The sequence below is a fragment of the Cucurbita moschata genome, unplaced genomic scaffold (assembly GCF_002738365.1).
Source record: "Cucurbita moschata cultivar Rifu unplaced genomic scaffold, Cmos_1.0 Cmo_Scf00013, whole genome shotgun sequence".
Classification (NCBI taxonomy): domain Eukaryota; kingdom Viridiplantae; phylum Streptophyta; class Magnoliopsida; order Cucurbitales; family Cucurbitaceae; genus Cucurbita; species Cucurbita moschata.
The window spans coordinates 852,522-869,686 of record NW_019268529.1 but is presented as its reverse complement, the minus strand read 5'-3'; the positions used below and the strand labels follow the sequence as shown (position 1 = coordinate 869,686).

Here is a 17,165-nt window from a genome sequence, read left to right as displayed (position 1 = left end):
AATCCGCCACCCCCACCACCCCCACCACCCCGAGCACGCCAACCATGCTCACCACGCCCACCACAAAGAAGGTGCCCCAAGCCCTCACCACCACCACGCCCACCACAAGGTAGCTGCCACCATATAGTCGCAGAAGTCCCATTAACATCCATTGTAATGGACTTATTTTTCTTTTAAAATAAACCTATTACTATGGGTATGTCATCAATTGTTCAAGTAAAAAATATCTAAAGTTGGTTTTAACTTTGAAATTTGTCATTAACTTCAATATTTATAAATAGTGCAAATATGGTGAAAACACAGTTAAAATAAGGTTTAAATATCTTCTCTAACAGCCAAATCAAACATGCAATTCAATCCAGGGCGGAAAAAATATTCTCATTCAAAATAAGGGTGTTTCTTAATTCTTACCATTGTTGGATTCAAGCATTTTCTCTTTGCGATCTCTTCACAAGATTTGGTCAATCACCTAAAACTTGTAATTTAAACATAAATACTATCCTTAAATTCATAAATCATATCTGGGGTTCTTCCTCAATTATTAATCGATTTCGATAATTCAAAAGTTTAGATCTATGAAGAATCATGTTTTGAGCCACTTTCGTGAAGGATTCTCGACCAAAAGCCGTCTTAAACACCGCAAATTTGAGTTTGAATCTCACTTTTCAGCTTCCTCTTTCAAAAATCCTAGCCCCTCTTTTCTTTTCCTTTTTCTAAGAACGCCTGTACCTTCGTAGCCTCGGTGTTATAGAAAGGTTAAACCGGGTAAGAAGGGTTGAAGGCATCACAACGACCGCTGATAGTAGTAGGTTTAACAACAGGGCTGAAAGTGTGAGTGTAGTTGAAACAAGAAATCTGAGTATAACCTTTGGCAACAAGATGAGTCTTGAAATGCTCAACAGATTCATCGAGCAAATAGTTAGTGTTAACACCCATTTAGAGCCCACGTGTTGCACGGGCGAAGAACCAAAATCTAAGTGTCATTTGTTGTAAAGCTCGAATTTCCTCATCCATGGCAGCAATCCAAACATGAATCTTAGCAGTAGATTTGAATTCTCTTGGCTCCATGAATGCAAGAAGAGCAAAAAGAAGTCCAAATGAGCTCAAAACATAAAAAATTGTTGGATGACGAGTTCTGAAAATATCAACTTTTGCTCGTGTGATTGTAGGATCAGAGCCCAAAGAAGAAGAGGAATCAACACCAAGTTCAATAGAGGGTGAATCAGAAGCCGAGGGTGGCAAAGAGGAACCTGCAAGAGGAGTATCAATTTGCACATACTCATCCACAAGGTCATAACAAATATCACATGGAGATGAGCTAGATCGAAGAATGTGTAGTGAAGATGGGGTAAGGGGATCAATATGGTAGAAGACGTGGCTCCAAGAAATTTGAAATATGAAAAGAGGAAAGAGACTTAGGGACAGCAGAAAAATGAGCTTCATCGAATTGAATGTGACCGGTGATATATAGCCTAGTGGTGGTTGGATCAAAACAACAAAACCTTTTATAAGGGGGACTATAACCCAAGAAAATGCAATGAGTCATTTTATTTCTTTTCAAGTCATATTAACGTCGATATGATTTGTTCTACACGTCTTTTGCATTTGGATGACGCTATGTGTAAAAAATTAAATATTAGTATTCACTTTAAAAAAATACAAATTTCATTTTACCCTAACCGAAACACCTTTTTGTCCACCTTGATGCATTTGAACTCTCCGTCCACCGAATCTTCTACATGCTCGTCATAGCATCTCATTGATTGTTGTATATAATTTTTTGATATTAACGACCTTACCGTCTATAGTTGACACGCCTTTCAATTTGATACTCAATAACTTCTCTGTCATGATTCTTGTGGTTAGTTTTAATACCTTGATCTCAACTATATAAATTAACAAATAAACTATATTTCTTTTTTAGAAAAAATAAAGGACAATAAACTGAATGAACCATTTGAAACTATATTGCATTCAACAGCCTTAAATTGCTCACAACTAAATAACTCCATGTAGAAACCATAAAGAGCTTACTTTTATTATCTTTCAATCCCTATTAATACATACACCAATTGACAAAGATGATATCAAAAACAACTTCAAGAACACAGATAATGGCACGAGTGAATTATCTCATTGCTGCTCTATCACTCAAGATAGTTTGGTCATTATGTATGAGCAAATTGTGCAGCGCTTCTGATCTTAAAAATTTTGGATCTTTTCCTGCCATTCTTATTTTTGGTGATTCTACGGTAGATACGGGAAATAACAACTTCATTCCCACCATTACAAAGGCTAATTACTCTCCTTATGGCAAAGATTTTTCCGGTCATATTGCTACTGGAAGGTTCAGTAATGGAAAACTCATTCCTGACATGGTGGCCTCTAGGTTGGGCATAAAGGAGCTTGTTCCTCCATTTTTGGATCCAAAATTGTCAAATGATGACGTGAAAACAGGAGTTAATTTTGCATCAGCCGGCTCAGGGTTTGATGATCTAACTACTATGATATCCAAAGTTATTCCTATGATGAAGCAAGTTGATATGTTCAAGAATTATATTCAAAGACTTACTGAGAGTGTAGGTGTAGATGAAAGTAAGAAGATTATTGGTAGTGCTTTAGTTATTCTTAGTGCAGGAACTAATGACTTTACCAAAAATTTCTACGACCTTCCGGTAAGGAAACTACAATACAATATTAGCGGTTACCAAGATTTCATCCAAGAAAGACTACAAAACTTCATCAAGGTAAATTAAACCATATGCACACCATTAACCCTAATCAATATTTGATCGCATAATAATCCAAATTCATTCACATAAGCTTATGAACTCTAACATACTAAACAGGAAATTTACGACCTTGGATGTCGCAATATAGTGGTTGCTGGCCTCCCTCCTATTGGTTGTCTTCCCATTCAAGAGACTATATCGTTTCAACCTCCTTTAAAACGAATATGTTTGGAAGATCAAAACTCGGACTCCATATCCTATAATCAGAAGCTTTCAAAGTTGTTGCGCAATCTACAATCGCAACTACATGGAAGCACAATATTGTACGCTGACATTTACACCCCTCTCATCGACATGGTCAATAATCCTCACAAGTATGGTAAGAGCCAGTGCCCATCAAAATAGAAACCTTTATCAACTTATATGATCTAATGTCATAAATATTTTAGAGAAATCAAGTTCTGAGAATCATTTTCAACTAAGTTTTGCTTGGGGCTTTCGGTCGCACAGGTTTTGAGCATACGAACACAGGTTGTTGTGGAACTGGATTGGCAGAAGTAGCGCCTCTATGTAATGCATTAACCCCAACATGTGAAGATTCATCAAAATATCTGTTTTGGGATAGCGTCCATCCGACCGAAGCAGCTTACAAATTCATGACTGAATTATTTCTCAAGCAATTTCTTTAATCACCTAAATCAAAATTTAATAGTTTCGAGTTCTAAGTCTATGGCTTTAGTGTTAGCTGATTTTAAAATGAAACTTGTCTAGACTACTTTTGTAATACTTTTTTTTATTTCTATAGTTTAATTAACGTAAACCATAGTCTGTAAATGTAACTTCTCGCGATCAAATGAACACAAATAGTGTATTTCTAAGCAAAATCTCGTTTTATTTTTATTTATTTATTTGAGAATGACAAATACTCTTAAGCAATTTATAAAGGTATAATAAAATATTTTTATATTTGATCCTATTATTTTTAAAAAAAAATTGTATAGGTACAAAATAGTAAATATAATGAATATTTGGAGAACTATTGTATGCTTACAGACATATGAATATCTATCGAACTGAACTATTGTACATTTTAATTTAAATTAGAAATTGTGCTTACAAGTCGTTATTAACTATATATACATTTCGTGGTATATAAAAGTCGTTATGTATTATAAATTACCATATGGTAGGAGGATATTAAATCCGAGATCTAAAAAAATATTTTGTAAATACTGAATAATAGAAGGAAAACAAGCATAATTTACCGTATTATTTAACTAACATGACATAATGTGAATTTCTTAATGTATTTTTTAAAAGAAAAATTAATTTTCAATTTGAACATTTCAGAAATACGGAACCTAACAATGTTGAACCATAAAATTTTTGGGTTGGATTGGCTCGAGAATGGATTTGAGATTCAAATCTCTTAGTTGAGGGTAAATGTCAATCATCTCTAAATTATGTTCATTCAATATGACAACTATTTGCTATGTTTTGGTCCATTTTTTTTAATGTAGATGTAATATTTTTCTCCAAGTCTACCGCTAGGAGATATTAGTCCGTTATATTGATAATGTATGTTATGTCTCGCTCACATACCATTTATAACAGCTTAAGAGATAATGTCTATTATGTCTGACTCATATACCATTTATAATAGTTCGAAGCGACTATTAGATATTATCCGGTTTAGCTCATTACATATTGTCAATAATTAATTACAATAACTATGTACAACAATTTTGCTAATTATTACCTAGAAGAGTTTAAAAAGGATTAATTTGAAAACAAAAATTAACTTTATTACGTTCAAATTGGTTTCTTAAGGTAATAAAGGCATAAACCATTGCATTCGACCGTTATTTTGTTGTATATAATAATTCAGAAACAAAACATTCTTCTTTATTTGAACGGTTTCTTTCCTTAAACTATACAAAAACCATAATGATGTTCTATCCTTCAATTCATATAAATACATCAACCCATTAATGAAGATGATATCACAAACAAGAATGACACGAGCTAATTACTTCATTGTTGTTCTATCGCTATTCATAAGTTGATCGTTATTTCTTAGCAAATCATGCGGTGCTTTAGCTCCTAAGACTTTTCCATCTTTTCCCGCTATTCTCATATTCGGTGATTCTACCGTGGATACTGGAAATAACAACTTCATTCACACTATTTTCAAGGCTAATTACGCACCATACAGCAAAGATTTCCTAGATCATGTTGCTACGGGAAGGTTTAGTGATGGAAAACTCATCCCTGATATGATAGCTTCTAAGTTAGGCATAAAAGAGCTTGTTCCTCCATTTTTGGATCCAGAACTGTTGAATGATGATGTCAAAACAGGTGTCAGTTTTGCATCGGCTGGCTCAGGGTTTGACGATTTGACTTCTATGATATCCAATGTCATTCCTGTGATGAAGCAAATTGATCTTTTCAAAAACTACATTCAAAGGCTTCAAGGGATTGTGGGTGTGGACGAAAGTAGAAGGATTATTCGTAATGCTTTGGTTGTTATTAGTGCAGGAACTAATGACTTAAACATTAATTTCTACGACCTTCGGACAAGACAACTACAATACAATATTAGCGGTTATCAAGGTTTTATACAAAATAGACAACAAAGCTTGATCGAGGTAAATTATCTTAACATTAAAAACTTTCTAGTATGTGACATGTTTTCATTATTATTATTTTCAAACATAATTCTAATTGAAAATTAACAGGAAATTTACCAACTTGGATGTCGTTATATAGTCGTCGCTGGCCTCCCTCCGGTTGGTTGTCTTCCCATTCAAGAGACTATATCATTTCAAAATCCCCTCCACCGAGTATGTTTGGAGGATCAAAATTCAGATTCCAAAGACTACAACCAAAAGCTTTCAAAGCTACTCAGCAATTTACAATCACAACTAAGTGGAAGCACGATTTTGTACGCTGACATTTATACCCCTCTCATTAATATAGTCAATAATCCTAAAAAATATGGTAAGTTAATTACGTAAATATTTATGAGAAATCAAAGTTTGAGAACCATTTTCAACTAATTTTTTATTCGGGGCATTTGTTGAACAGGTTTTGAGCATATAGAGAAGGGTTGTTGTGAAATTGGATAAGTAGAAGCGGGGCCTCTATGTAATGTAATTATCCCAACGTGTAAAGATCCATCAAAATTTATGTTTTGGGATAGCATTCATCCGACTGAAGCAGCCTACAAGTTCGTCACTAAATCGCTTCTCAAGCAATTTTTCAATCATCTAAATTGACAATGAGTATCTTTTAGCTTAGTTCTAGTACCAATGCTCTAGTATCTAAATATCTTTAATTAATTTCGGGCTAATATTCTTTCGGTCAAGTATTTACGGTATTTCTTTTAATTTAGTCATCGAGAATAATACATTCTACCGATCAAAAATTTGAAGGTCGATAAAATTGTATATTTTTCTTCATTTTAATGATATAGACTAAATCAAAATGTATGTCGAGAATTAATTAATTTTACTTGTCACTAATTATTTAATAATCAATTTATTTGTGATCCAGTCATAAACTAAGTCCGGAGAAACTAAGACCCCATTGTTCAAATCTTAAAATTAGAACATGTGGAAATGGAGTCGGGAGAAACTAACTTTTTATTTAGTCAAGTCCCTAAGCTGACCAGTTTATTGAACCAGTTACAAAAACTATTTTCTTCCATATAAATCAAACGACAAGCCTTTTACTTATTAGAGTTTATAATTCACTCAGCATGATCATCATATGAAACATTAATATCCTGATTAACAATTTACAAATATCCGAATGCTCTCAAAGCTGTAACAACACTGCTTGCCAAATATCCGAATGCGCCTTATGCCTTGGTAACGACCGTTCACTTTCTGCAATTGATTCTGAGTCGGAGTGATTTCGGCTTCTTTGTAGCTTGTTGATAATTCTTGAGTATTTGTCATTTCTTGATAATGTGTATTTTCGTAGCAATTTGCGTGCGGTTTTGTTTTTTCTTGTCTCCATTTTTGTCAGTAATCAGGCTTGTGGAGAATATGTTTGTTTGATTAAGTGTAGAGCTGGGAGGTTGCTTATTTGTACTATGTACACTCCCACAATATGAGAAATGAAAAGAAAATCATTCTGATAGCATTTCAGGCAGTTTCAGTATTCATTTTTTTGGTTAATTGTTGCTGTTCGTGCTTATTTGTACTATCTTAGATTGTTTTCTTATGCTGTTCTATTGTTACTCTAGTAGTACTCCGATCATGCACTAACAGTTCAGAATGCGTTAAATATGAAGCGACTTGAATAATTATCACGTAGGTTTGAAGATAATGGAGCGACTTGAATTCTCGTGCAGGATTCTCAACCAAAAGCCCTCCTGAACTCTGCAAATTTGAGTTTGAATCTCACTTTTCAACTTCCTCTTTCAAAAATCCTAGCCCCTCTTTTCTTTTCCTTTTTCTAAGAACGCCTGTACCTTCGTAGCCTCGGTGTTATAGAAAGGCTAAATTGGGTAAGAAGGGTTGAAGGCGTCACAACGGCCGCCGATAGTAGTAGCTTTAACAACATGGCTGAAAATGCGGGTGTAGTTGAGACAAGAAATCTGAGTATAACCTTTTGCAACAAGACAAGTCTTGAAATGCTCAACAGATCCATCGAGCAAATATTTAGTGTTAAACACCCATTTAGAGCCCACGATGTGGGTGTTGCACGGGCGAAGAACCAAAATCTAAGTGTCATTTGTTGTAAAGCTCGAATTTCCTCATCCATGGCAGCAATCCAAACACGAATCTTAGTAGTAGATTTGAATTCTCTTGGCTCCATGAATGCAAGAAGAGCAAAAAGAAATCCAAATGAGCTCAAAACATAAAAAATTGTTGGATGACGAGTTCTGAAAATATCAACTTTTGCTCGTGTGATCGTAGGATCAGAGCCCAAAGAAGAAAAGAAATCAACACCAAGTTCAATAGAGGGTGAATCAGAGCCGAGGGTGGCAAAGAGGAACCTGCAAGAGAAGTATCAATTTGCACATACTCATCCACAAGGTCATAACAAATATCACATGGAGAGGATCTAGATCGAGGAATGTGCAGTGAAGAAGGGGTAGGGGGATCGATAGGGTCAAGATGCGGCTCCAAGAAATTTGAAATATGAAAAGAGGAAAGAGACCTAGGGACAGCAGGAAAATGAGCTTCATCGAATTGAATGTGACCGGTGATATATAGCCTAGTAGTGGTTGGATCAAGACTACAAAACCTTTTATGCATTTGAAACAATATAAGTTTCATTTTACCCTAAGCCAGACACCTTCTTGTCCACCGCGATCCATTTGAACTTTTCGTCCAACCGAATCTCCTACATGCAAGTCATAGCATCTCATTGATTATTGTATATTATTTTTTGAGATTTAATGACCTTACGGTCTATAATCGATACCCCCTCAGTTTCTTTAGTCGATATCCCTTTCAGTTTATACTCGATAACTTCTCTGTCACGTAGTTGTTGTAGGTACCTTGATCTCAACTATATAAATTAACAAATAAACTATATTATTGTTTTTAGAGAAAAAAAAAAGACAAATAAACGGAATGAATCATTTGAAACTTGTCACGACCCAATATATCACTATGGACCATGACTAAAGATAACACACAAATGCACAAAGTGATTTAAATATGAAATAGAGAAAATCCTTTAATTCCAATAAAGTTTTTCAACGACAACAAACAGAACACTTAACAGTTTGGAAATAAATTTCGAAAGAATGCAAATACAAAACAAAGACTGGACTGACGCCTCGGGACAACCCATTCTCTGTGACAATCCCCGTCTCAATCACACCCGCCCTTGATTGACGACACTCTTGAAAAAGAAAAATATAGCAAGGATGAGTATAAAAAATTATACTCAGTAAGCCACCTACTTGTAGGCTCTCTTCGCATCCTAATTTAACAAGTTCCCACGGTTTCCTAATTCGGTTCTAGGACATCTAGTTCTAACTTAGTCCCTTGGAGCTTGCCCCTTGGTTTTCACCGGTTCATCGTCCTCTCATTAGACGCCTAGAGGTTCCTTACGCCAAGCTGATATGGTTGGTATCTCTCTATGAGGCGCTACCTTTACATGGCTATCTGGGACTACATAGAATTCTAGTCTAGGGGTGTGCTGAATACCCCTAAGCCCATATAGTCCCCCTATGGGAGGCACGACCCAACCCGTTCCCATACAGCTAATGAGCTGTACGACGTGGGGACACATTTCCCATTCGAAATGGCTAAGAGCAGTAAAGGACCGGTCAGGAACCCTTGGTCCTCCCACGAAGCTATAGATACCGTTCTCACCCTAGCAATCTATGAACACTCCTGAGGTACCTTGTTGCCTTGGTAATCTGCTAAGTTCCTAGGGGAAAGTTAAGTCTGGTTAGAGCGACTTATCGCTCCTAACAGCAATTCCCTAGGCTTATCATAGAAATGGGTCCTAGAAAAGAACAGAGTGTGCATGCAACCGTCTTCTAACCTCATAATCTATAATTCATGCAAACTAGGCATGCTGGCTCAACAGGGCGATGGCCTCCATCAAGCACCCAAAACACGAAGTTCGCGCTCAGGGGGGCGAATTCATCCATCAAGCACCCGGAACGCGGATTACACAATTCCAACATAAATTAAACGCATGCATACGTATGGCGGAAGCTTAAAGCATACAAACAACACTTAGATATTTCACCCAATACACTCATAACAATCAATCTGACTAAATTCATTCATGGAGAGCTAATCTAAGACAAAGTTACTAGCATGCATGTAATCCAAGCGAATCCTACAAGTATTTCTTTCTAAATACCAGGTGGTGACTTACATGGTTGACGCGTGCCTTTTCAATAGCGTTTTTTTTCCCGTGAGGTGTCCAAAAATATCGATTTCCTTAAATTAGGTGCCTATTCACAAAAAAACAGTATTAGAATTGGAATTGGGATAAAAATCGGGCAAATAGAGGGCAAATGGGCCAAAACGGCCGTTTCACGCCCGCTCACGCATCGGTAGTGCGCTGACCACGCACGTGGGAGTGCACCAGTTGCAGGCCGTACGCACGCCTACTGTCACGGTCCTACATTTTTTACCGTGCGATGTTGTGATCTTGACACGCTCACGACTACCTTTAAGGGGAATTAAGCCCCATATATATATTTCTCGCGCCGGCTTTGTGGCTTCGTCGGACCTTAGGCGAGGTTTGTCTTCTCCAATCGAACATCGCTTGTGCGGAATCCAGGCTTGTTCGACCACACCTGCCGCCTGCGCGTGCATGTTCAATTGTCTGCGACACATCCGACTTGCCTCTATGCTAGGCCAAGTCATTCGGCTCGACCTTGGCTCTGCCAAGGTCTCTCAATGCAACGTCGCACCTCATCTTGCCATCTCAATCTCCATCGACAGGGCCCATATGTCTTGACACCATCCCGAGTCTCGGGATGTCGTCGGCCATCATAACTCGTTCGGTCATGCCATTGAGAATGGGCTCGCATGTCGTTCATCTCATCGGGACTTCCCGAACATCCGTCCATCTGGATTCTATCGAGGCATAGGCCCTCCCGTGCCCATGCCGAGTCATTTACGGATACCGTACCGGATAGCGGGTGTTTGTAGCAACCTCCAACATGCGGGCTAGGGCGCAATACCGGCACACCCGTGCCATCTGGTACTATTCTTCGAAAATCCATTTCAAAGGAAGTCACCCGAGACACTCGTCTCGGCACACCCGCCCACACTGTGACACACGTATGTGCCACAAGGTAGCTCACTTAGGCCACAGGGCCCAGGGGTGGTGGAGAGCTGACACCATGGTGTTAGGTTATGGAGCCTGATGCTTATTTATAGCTTGGTCAACGGTTATATCCGGTAAAGCTATGTTTGGTAAAGCTATATCCGGTAAAGTTATATATGGTAAATAGATATAGTAGATGGTTAAATCGAGTAAAGCTATATATAGTAAATAGCTATATATAGTAGACGGTTAAATCTGGTAAAACTATATATAGTAAATTGAACTATATATATATCCCGTCCGGTAGAGCTTTGAGATGTACTTTTCTATTCTCTATACTCTCTCTTGTTGTACATACCTAAAGTCATCAATAAAGAAAAAATTCTTTTAGCCAGAGTTCTCCTTGCAATTTTCTCTATCCCATTCTTTGTGTTCATCTAGATTGAGCGTGTGCGTTGTTGTGTGATCCTAACAACTGGTATCAGAGCTAACAACTGATATCGATCCCAACAACTGGTATCAGAGCCAGGCGGAAGTCAGAGCCATGCGGAAGTCAGAGCCAAGCGGAAGTCAGAGCTAGGCGAAATTCACCACGATCTGTGAAGATGGAAAGTTCAAAGATTGGAATTGAGAAGCTCGATGGATCCGATTTCGGTTTCTGGAAGATGCAGATTGAAGATTATCTGTACCAGAAAGATCTTCACGAACCTCTGTTGGGGGTGAAGCCAGATACCATGACCACGAAATAGTGGAAGTTCAAGGATCGACAAGCCTTGGGGCTGATCCGGTTGACGCTATCCAGAAACGTGGTGTTCAACATTATCAAGGAGAAGACAACGTCAGGTCTGTTGAAGACGCTGTCAAATATGTACGAAAAACCGTCGGCTATGAACAAGGTGTATTTGATGCGGAGATTGTTATGAGTCCTTGTGAGAACTGCGTTATGAGCAAACATAAACGAGTTAGCTTCACAAAGACTGTTAGAGAATTGAAGAAAAGTACTGGGACAGTGAAGCAAGTGGGAGTTGAGGTTGAGTTGCTGGAAAAATTCACATAGTGATGTTGCAGCAGATACTCAAGAAACTCCTAAGACTCTTGCTGAGAAACCAAAGGTGAAGCAAGTGGGAGTTGAGGTTGAGTTGCTGAAAGATTCACATAGTGATGTTGTAGCGGATACTCAAGAAACTTCTAAGACTCTTGCTGAGAAACCAGAGGTGAAGCAAGTGGGAGTTGAGGTTGAGTTGCTGAAAGATTCACATAGTGATATTGTAGCAGATACTCAAGAAACTCCTAAGACTCATGTTGTTGGCGAGGAACCCAGTCTATCATTCGAAACACAGAAGGCGATACCATTTCACTCGGAGGTTAGTTGAAGATGGTGCGTGTTTGGAGAAGATAGAGGGTGCAAAGAATCCAGCAAACATGTTGACAAAATGTGTTGATGTTGGAATATTGAGGTTGTGCAAAACCTCAAATGGTATGGTGAAGTGAAGATGCTCATGGTCGTTTGAGAGTGAAATTCTTGGTTGACTAGATCAGTCTCCAAGTGGGAGAATTGTTAGGTTATGGAGCCTAATGCTTATTTATAGCTTAGTCAACGGTTATATTTGATAAAGCTATATCCGGTAAAGCTATATATGGTAAATAACTATATATAGTAGATGGTTAAATCGGGTAAAGCTATATATAGTAAATAGCTATATATAGTAGATGGTTAAATCTGGTAAAGCTATATATAGTAAATTAAACTATATATATATCCCGTTCTATAGAGCTTTGAGATGTACTCTTCTATTCTCTGTACTCTCTCTTGTTGTACATACCTAAAGTCATCAATAAAGAGAAAATTCTTTTAGCCAGAGTTCTCCTTGCAATTTTCTCTATCCCATTCTTTGTGTTCATCTAAATCGAGCGTGTACGTTGTTGTGTGATTCTAACAACTGGTATCAGAGCTAACGACTGATATCGATCCCAACACATGGTACCCCTATAGTACATTTTGAGCCATTTTCATTCTACCCAGCGTAGACATGATTTTGGTGAGTGGTCATACGATGTCGTGCATTGTCCGTCCGGTGTCCGATTGACACCAAACTTGGTGAGCATTCATATTTCATATGGACGGACTTAACTCCCGAACCACATGCGAACTCGCATGGTGGGCCCACGGTTACGTACGTGGGCCATGTGTGGGGAGCTACCATGCATCCACCCTGCCCAGACAAAGCAAGGGCCTTAGGTCATGGAAAGGAATGGAAGACAGGTCCCCCTCACGTTTTCTTTCTTTTGGTACTTGTGCTTATGTATGTGTATTGTATGCAACCGACATGTGTTCTCAATGTATGTTGTATGCTTAACCCCAATGGTAGGGGGACTTACTAGGTACTTTATATAATAATCAAGCCACGTACTACCCATATTTTACGGTAAGGGCAAGGCCCCCATGTACGGCTGACGGTGAACGCTGCGAAGGCCATGGAAGTCTTAGGGAGGGCTTGTAGTGTCGTAGGCATCTTGTTTGGACTCTTTCAAATGATAGTTAAATTGCAATTATTTATCCTAGTTACATGTTGATTTATTTCTTAGTTAGGTTGTCGCTATTGTTTTTTCCATATATGAACTACTTATAATAATGAACATGTCGTCGCTATTGAGGTTTTCTTACATAAATTTTCGTACTTTTGTCATACGAATGCAAGGTAACGTCGCTAATTAGGTTAGAGAAAATTAGGGGCGTTACATGAGATCCCCAATATTTCTACATTTATCATTAATGAATATAACTCCACTATCATCTTTCATGCTTAACATATCATTTCTCATTTTTCGGTCTACATATCATACATATTCCTAACGGGGTTACATTTCATTTCATTTATTGTGATATCATATTCATATCATGTTGTATACATACAATTTAGAAAACATAACATGACGCTTCATGCTTTTAACATGTCATTTCATAACGTGCAATTCATACACCAATTACCTCAATGGTCACACAAAACAATCTAAACATAATATATCACATCACAATATATTGTATCATAAACATGTCATATTGTAAACACTTCGTGGTCATATCCTTCCCTAACTTATCATAGCCTTAACGTTCTTATACCTATCATAGTCATATTGTTACGTGAACGTACCTTAGTCATATCATCACAGGAACGTATCCTAACACTATCGTTCTATCAATCTATCACAAACCTATCTCTTTCTATCCATATCCTAACCATATTCTTTTATAAATCTCCCATATCCATAGAGCTCTGGTATGTAACCTGACCTTAACGTTTCATGAACGTATCTTACTTCTATTGTTACATTTCGTTTTATGCATCCTTCCGTATCCTATCTCAAACATATCCTTGAATACATCGTACCATAATTATTATCATACAATACACATATTATAACATAACATAAACATAATATAAGCATACCGATTCACAGATATTCGCACATATCAGTATATATGATATGTGCAGAACCACAGACACGTGTCAACATTAGATATAACCATGTCGATAGTAAGGTCACTTACCTGGTTAGCTTAAGTTGTTATCGTGAATATATCCTTAATGAAAGTTCGGTTCTGTCCTTTGAAATCCAAGTCAACCGATGTGAGCGCATGATATCAGTTTCAAGTTTGAATTCTATAAAATTATTTCTCTAATTTACCTTGGTCCATTGTTAAAAGTCTTTAATTGTTATATATCTGTAATTATATTATTTTTTAAAATGTTATATATCTATCATTATATTTTTAATAAAAATCTTATTTTACTTGGTTACTATTGTATATAAAAAAAACTTTACTGCTCTCAGTATTTATAATTCTCTCTATATTTAGTTTTTTGTTTGTAATTCCTGAATCTTCATTTTTTTTATCAGGTCCGTTGCCTTCTAGTTTTGTGATCCAATCATAAACTAAGTCTTCTCCTGAATTCGCCATGATATAGCTGATCCATGCATAATATCATGAAAAATGGTTAGCTTAAAGCGGGCTCCAGGTTATTCTGTTGTTTTGACTCTTTGAGTCTTTCTTAGTTTGAGAGCACTAGGAATGTAACGACCCAAAATTTTCTACTGAATTTAAGGTTGCGACTGTATACATGTCATAAACATTGAATGTGGAAATTCATTTAAATCCCATAAAACGTAACCCTTATCTTAAATCACAGCCATTGACTTACTTGTTTTGAAAACATCTTTACAAAAAAAACGACACAACAAAATATTAAATAAAATAAATAAACATTTAAGTTAAAAACATCCTATTCTAGCCCAAGTCTAAGAAAATAAATATCACTATCCTATGCATGTGCCATGGTCTCGAGTTGTGATGTCTTCGTCAGCCGTACATGAATGTCTTGCCTTAACCTAAAAATGTAGTAGCACATGGCTTGAGTATTTAAAGAAATACTCAATAATTGACCCCACTATTGGGGTTAAATGCAAGAACAAGTGAATGCAATGACGGGACCTATCCTTTCAATCTATTTTCCTACGGTACCGTCCTAACGGGTAATTTAGACGTGTACCATATACTCTACACATAGCCCATATGTGCGAGTATGGACTCACCAATCAGTTTGCACACTGCTGGGCCACCTTTCTGGTTAGGCGAGCATACTTTGGGAGCTCCTTAGGCCGGACACTCGTTAGAACTAGTAACCGTCACGACAACGCTATTCAAAACATAACGATTGTTGTCCTGCCATTGGATGTACACGTCCGTACCCTTGTGATGGAATAGGGGCATCCCCCCAAATGCATGAGCACACATAATGCATGAGGTGTAACGATAAGGGTTTCAAAAAGGGGGGAAAAAAAAGCCTTAAATCTCGCCAGAAATCGCGAGATTTCCAGAGAGGCATGCCTTGCCAACAAGGGCATATTAATCCTTTGAGTCACCATATTAAACCCTAGGTACCTTAGTAGCCGTCTTTTCCTTTTGAGTCACTATCGTACCTGTGAGGAAGGAGCTAAAAGGTTTAGGTGAGGAATCGAAAACGTCGCAAGACTTCAGACTTCTGTGAGTCCTTAGGTAAGAGAAAATCGACGCCAGGGTACTTCGTAACATGCGGGACAGACAGTGGAAGGCAGTGGTCTCATCGGCAACGGCAGTCGAACTCTACGATTAGGGTTCATCGGGATTCTTGGGTGAGGAAGACAAAGCAGCGGGTCGCAGGTCGGGTTCTTCGGGTACCCGCGAGCTCGCTTAGCCAACGTGCGGCCCACTGTTGCGGCCCGCGTCTTGCAGTCCGCGTCAGACACTGACTTTGGGCCGCGTATCCATCCCAGCCCAAGACAAATGATACCAGCCTGCATCCAGGAGTTGTGCGCCACCAGGGACCTTCTCGGCTTATCGGCTCAGTGTTTTGGCTTCGCGGCTTGGCTTGGCTCGACGGCTCTACTTAACAGCTTGGTATACAAAAAATATACCGATTACTAGGTTTCGACCCTTCTGGAAACGTTCCCGCCCTTACTTTAGGCATCTGAGGTCAGTGTAACTCTTAATTATTAAACACAGATCATGATAGAAACTTATGCTATGTAATGCAGTGAGGGGTTGGAACTTTTGTATGTATAATGTCATGGAGGTAAGGTGAGGGGATGAATATAATGTCATGGAGGTAAGGTGAGGGGATGAAACTTTTGTATGTATAATGTCATGGTGGTAAACCTTAGGGACCTTCGTGGTCATATCGTTCCCTAACTTATCATAGCCTTTAACGTTCTTATATCTATCACAGTCATATCGTTACGTGAACGTACCTTAGTCATATCATCACAGGAACGTATCCTAACACTATCGTTCATTCAATCTATCACAAACCTATCCCTTTCTATCCATATCCTAACCATATTCTTTCATCAATCTCCCCTACCCATAGCACTCTGGTATGTAACCTAACCTTAACGTTTCATGAACGTATCTTACTTCTATGGTTACATTTCATTTTATGCATCCTTCCGTATCCTATCTCAAACATATCCTTGAACACATCGTACCATAATTATTATCATACAATACACATATTATAACATCACATAAACATAATATAAGCATACTGATTCACAAATATTCGCACATATCAGTATATATGAAACGTGCAAAACCACAAGCACGTGTCAACATCAAATATAACCATGTCGATAGTAAGGTCACGTACCTGGTTAGCTTAAATTGTTGTCACGAATATATCCTTAATGAAAGTCCGATTCTGTCATTTGAAATTCAAGTCAACCTATGTGAGCCCATGACATCAGTTTCAAATTTGAACTCTATAAAATTATTTATCTAATTTACCTTGGTCCATTGTTAAAAGTCTTTAAATGTTATATATCTATAATTATATTATTTTTTAAAATGTTATTTATCTATCATTATATTTTTAATAAAAATCTTATTTTACTTGGTTACTATTGTATAAAAAAAAAAAACTTTACTGCTCTCAGTATTTATAATTCTCTCTATATTTAGTTTCTGGTTTGTAATTCCTGAATCTTCATTCATTTTTTTTATCAGGTCCGTTGCCTTCTAGTTTTGTTAGCATGTATTACAAATTTCTAATGGATTCCTGTTTCAAGTTATTCTACCCCTTCTCACTAGTTTCTTTATTTATTAAATGATCTATGATTTTTTTTTTTTTTTTTTTT

General features: G+C 37.5%; 1 protein-coding gene and 2 pseudogenes across 1 annotated transcript; all 3 read left to right on the top strand.

Annotated features, from left to right (window-relative positions):
- The first annotated feature begins 2,114 nt into the window (after window positions 1-2,114).
- Window positions 2,115-3,421, top strand: LOC111451569 (GDSL esterase/lipase At2g30310-like). Its single transcript, XM_023092043.1, has 3 exons — window positions 2,115-2,747; window positions 2,850-3,111; window positions 3,243-3,421. Exons 1-3 carry the CDS (start codon window positions 2,115-2,117, stop codon window positions 3,419-3,421), a joined length of 1,074 nt encoding a protein of 357 aa, XP_022947811.1.
- A 1,258-nt stretch (window positions 3,422-4,679) lies between these two features.
- On the top strand, window positions 4,680-6,010 carry LOC111451568 (annotated as a pseudogene).
- Window positions 6,011-16,519: 10,509 nt separating this feature from the next.
- Window positions 16,520-17,165, top strand: part of LOC111451567 — a 6,446-nt pseudogene continuing 5,800 nt past the window's right edge.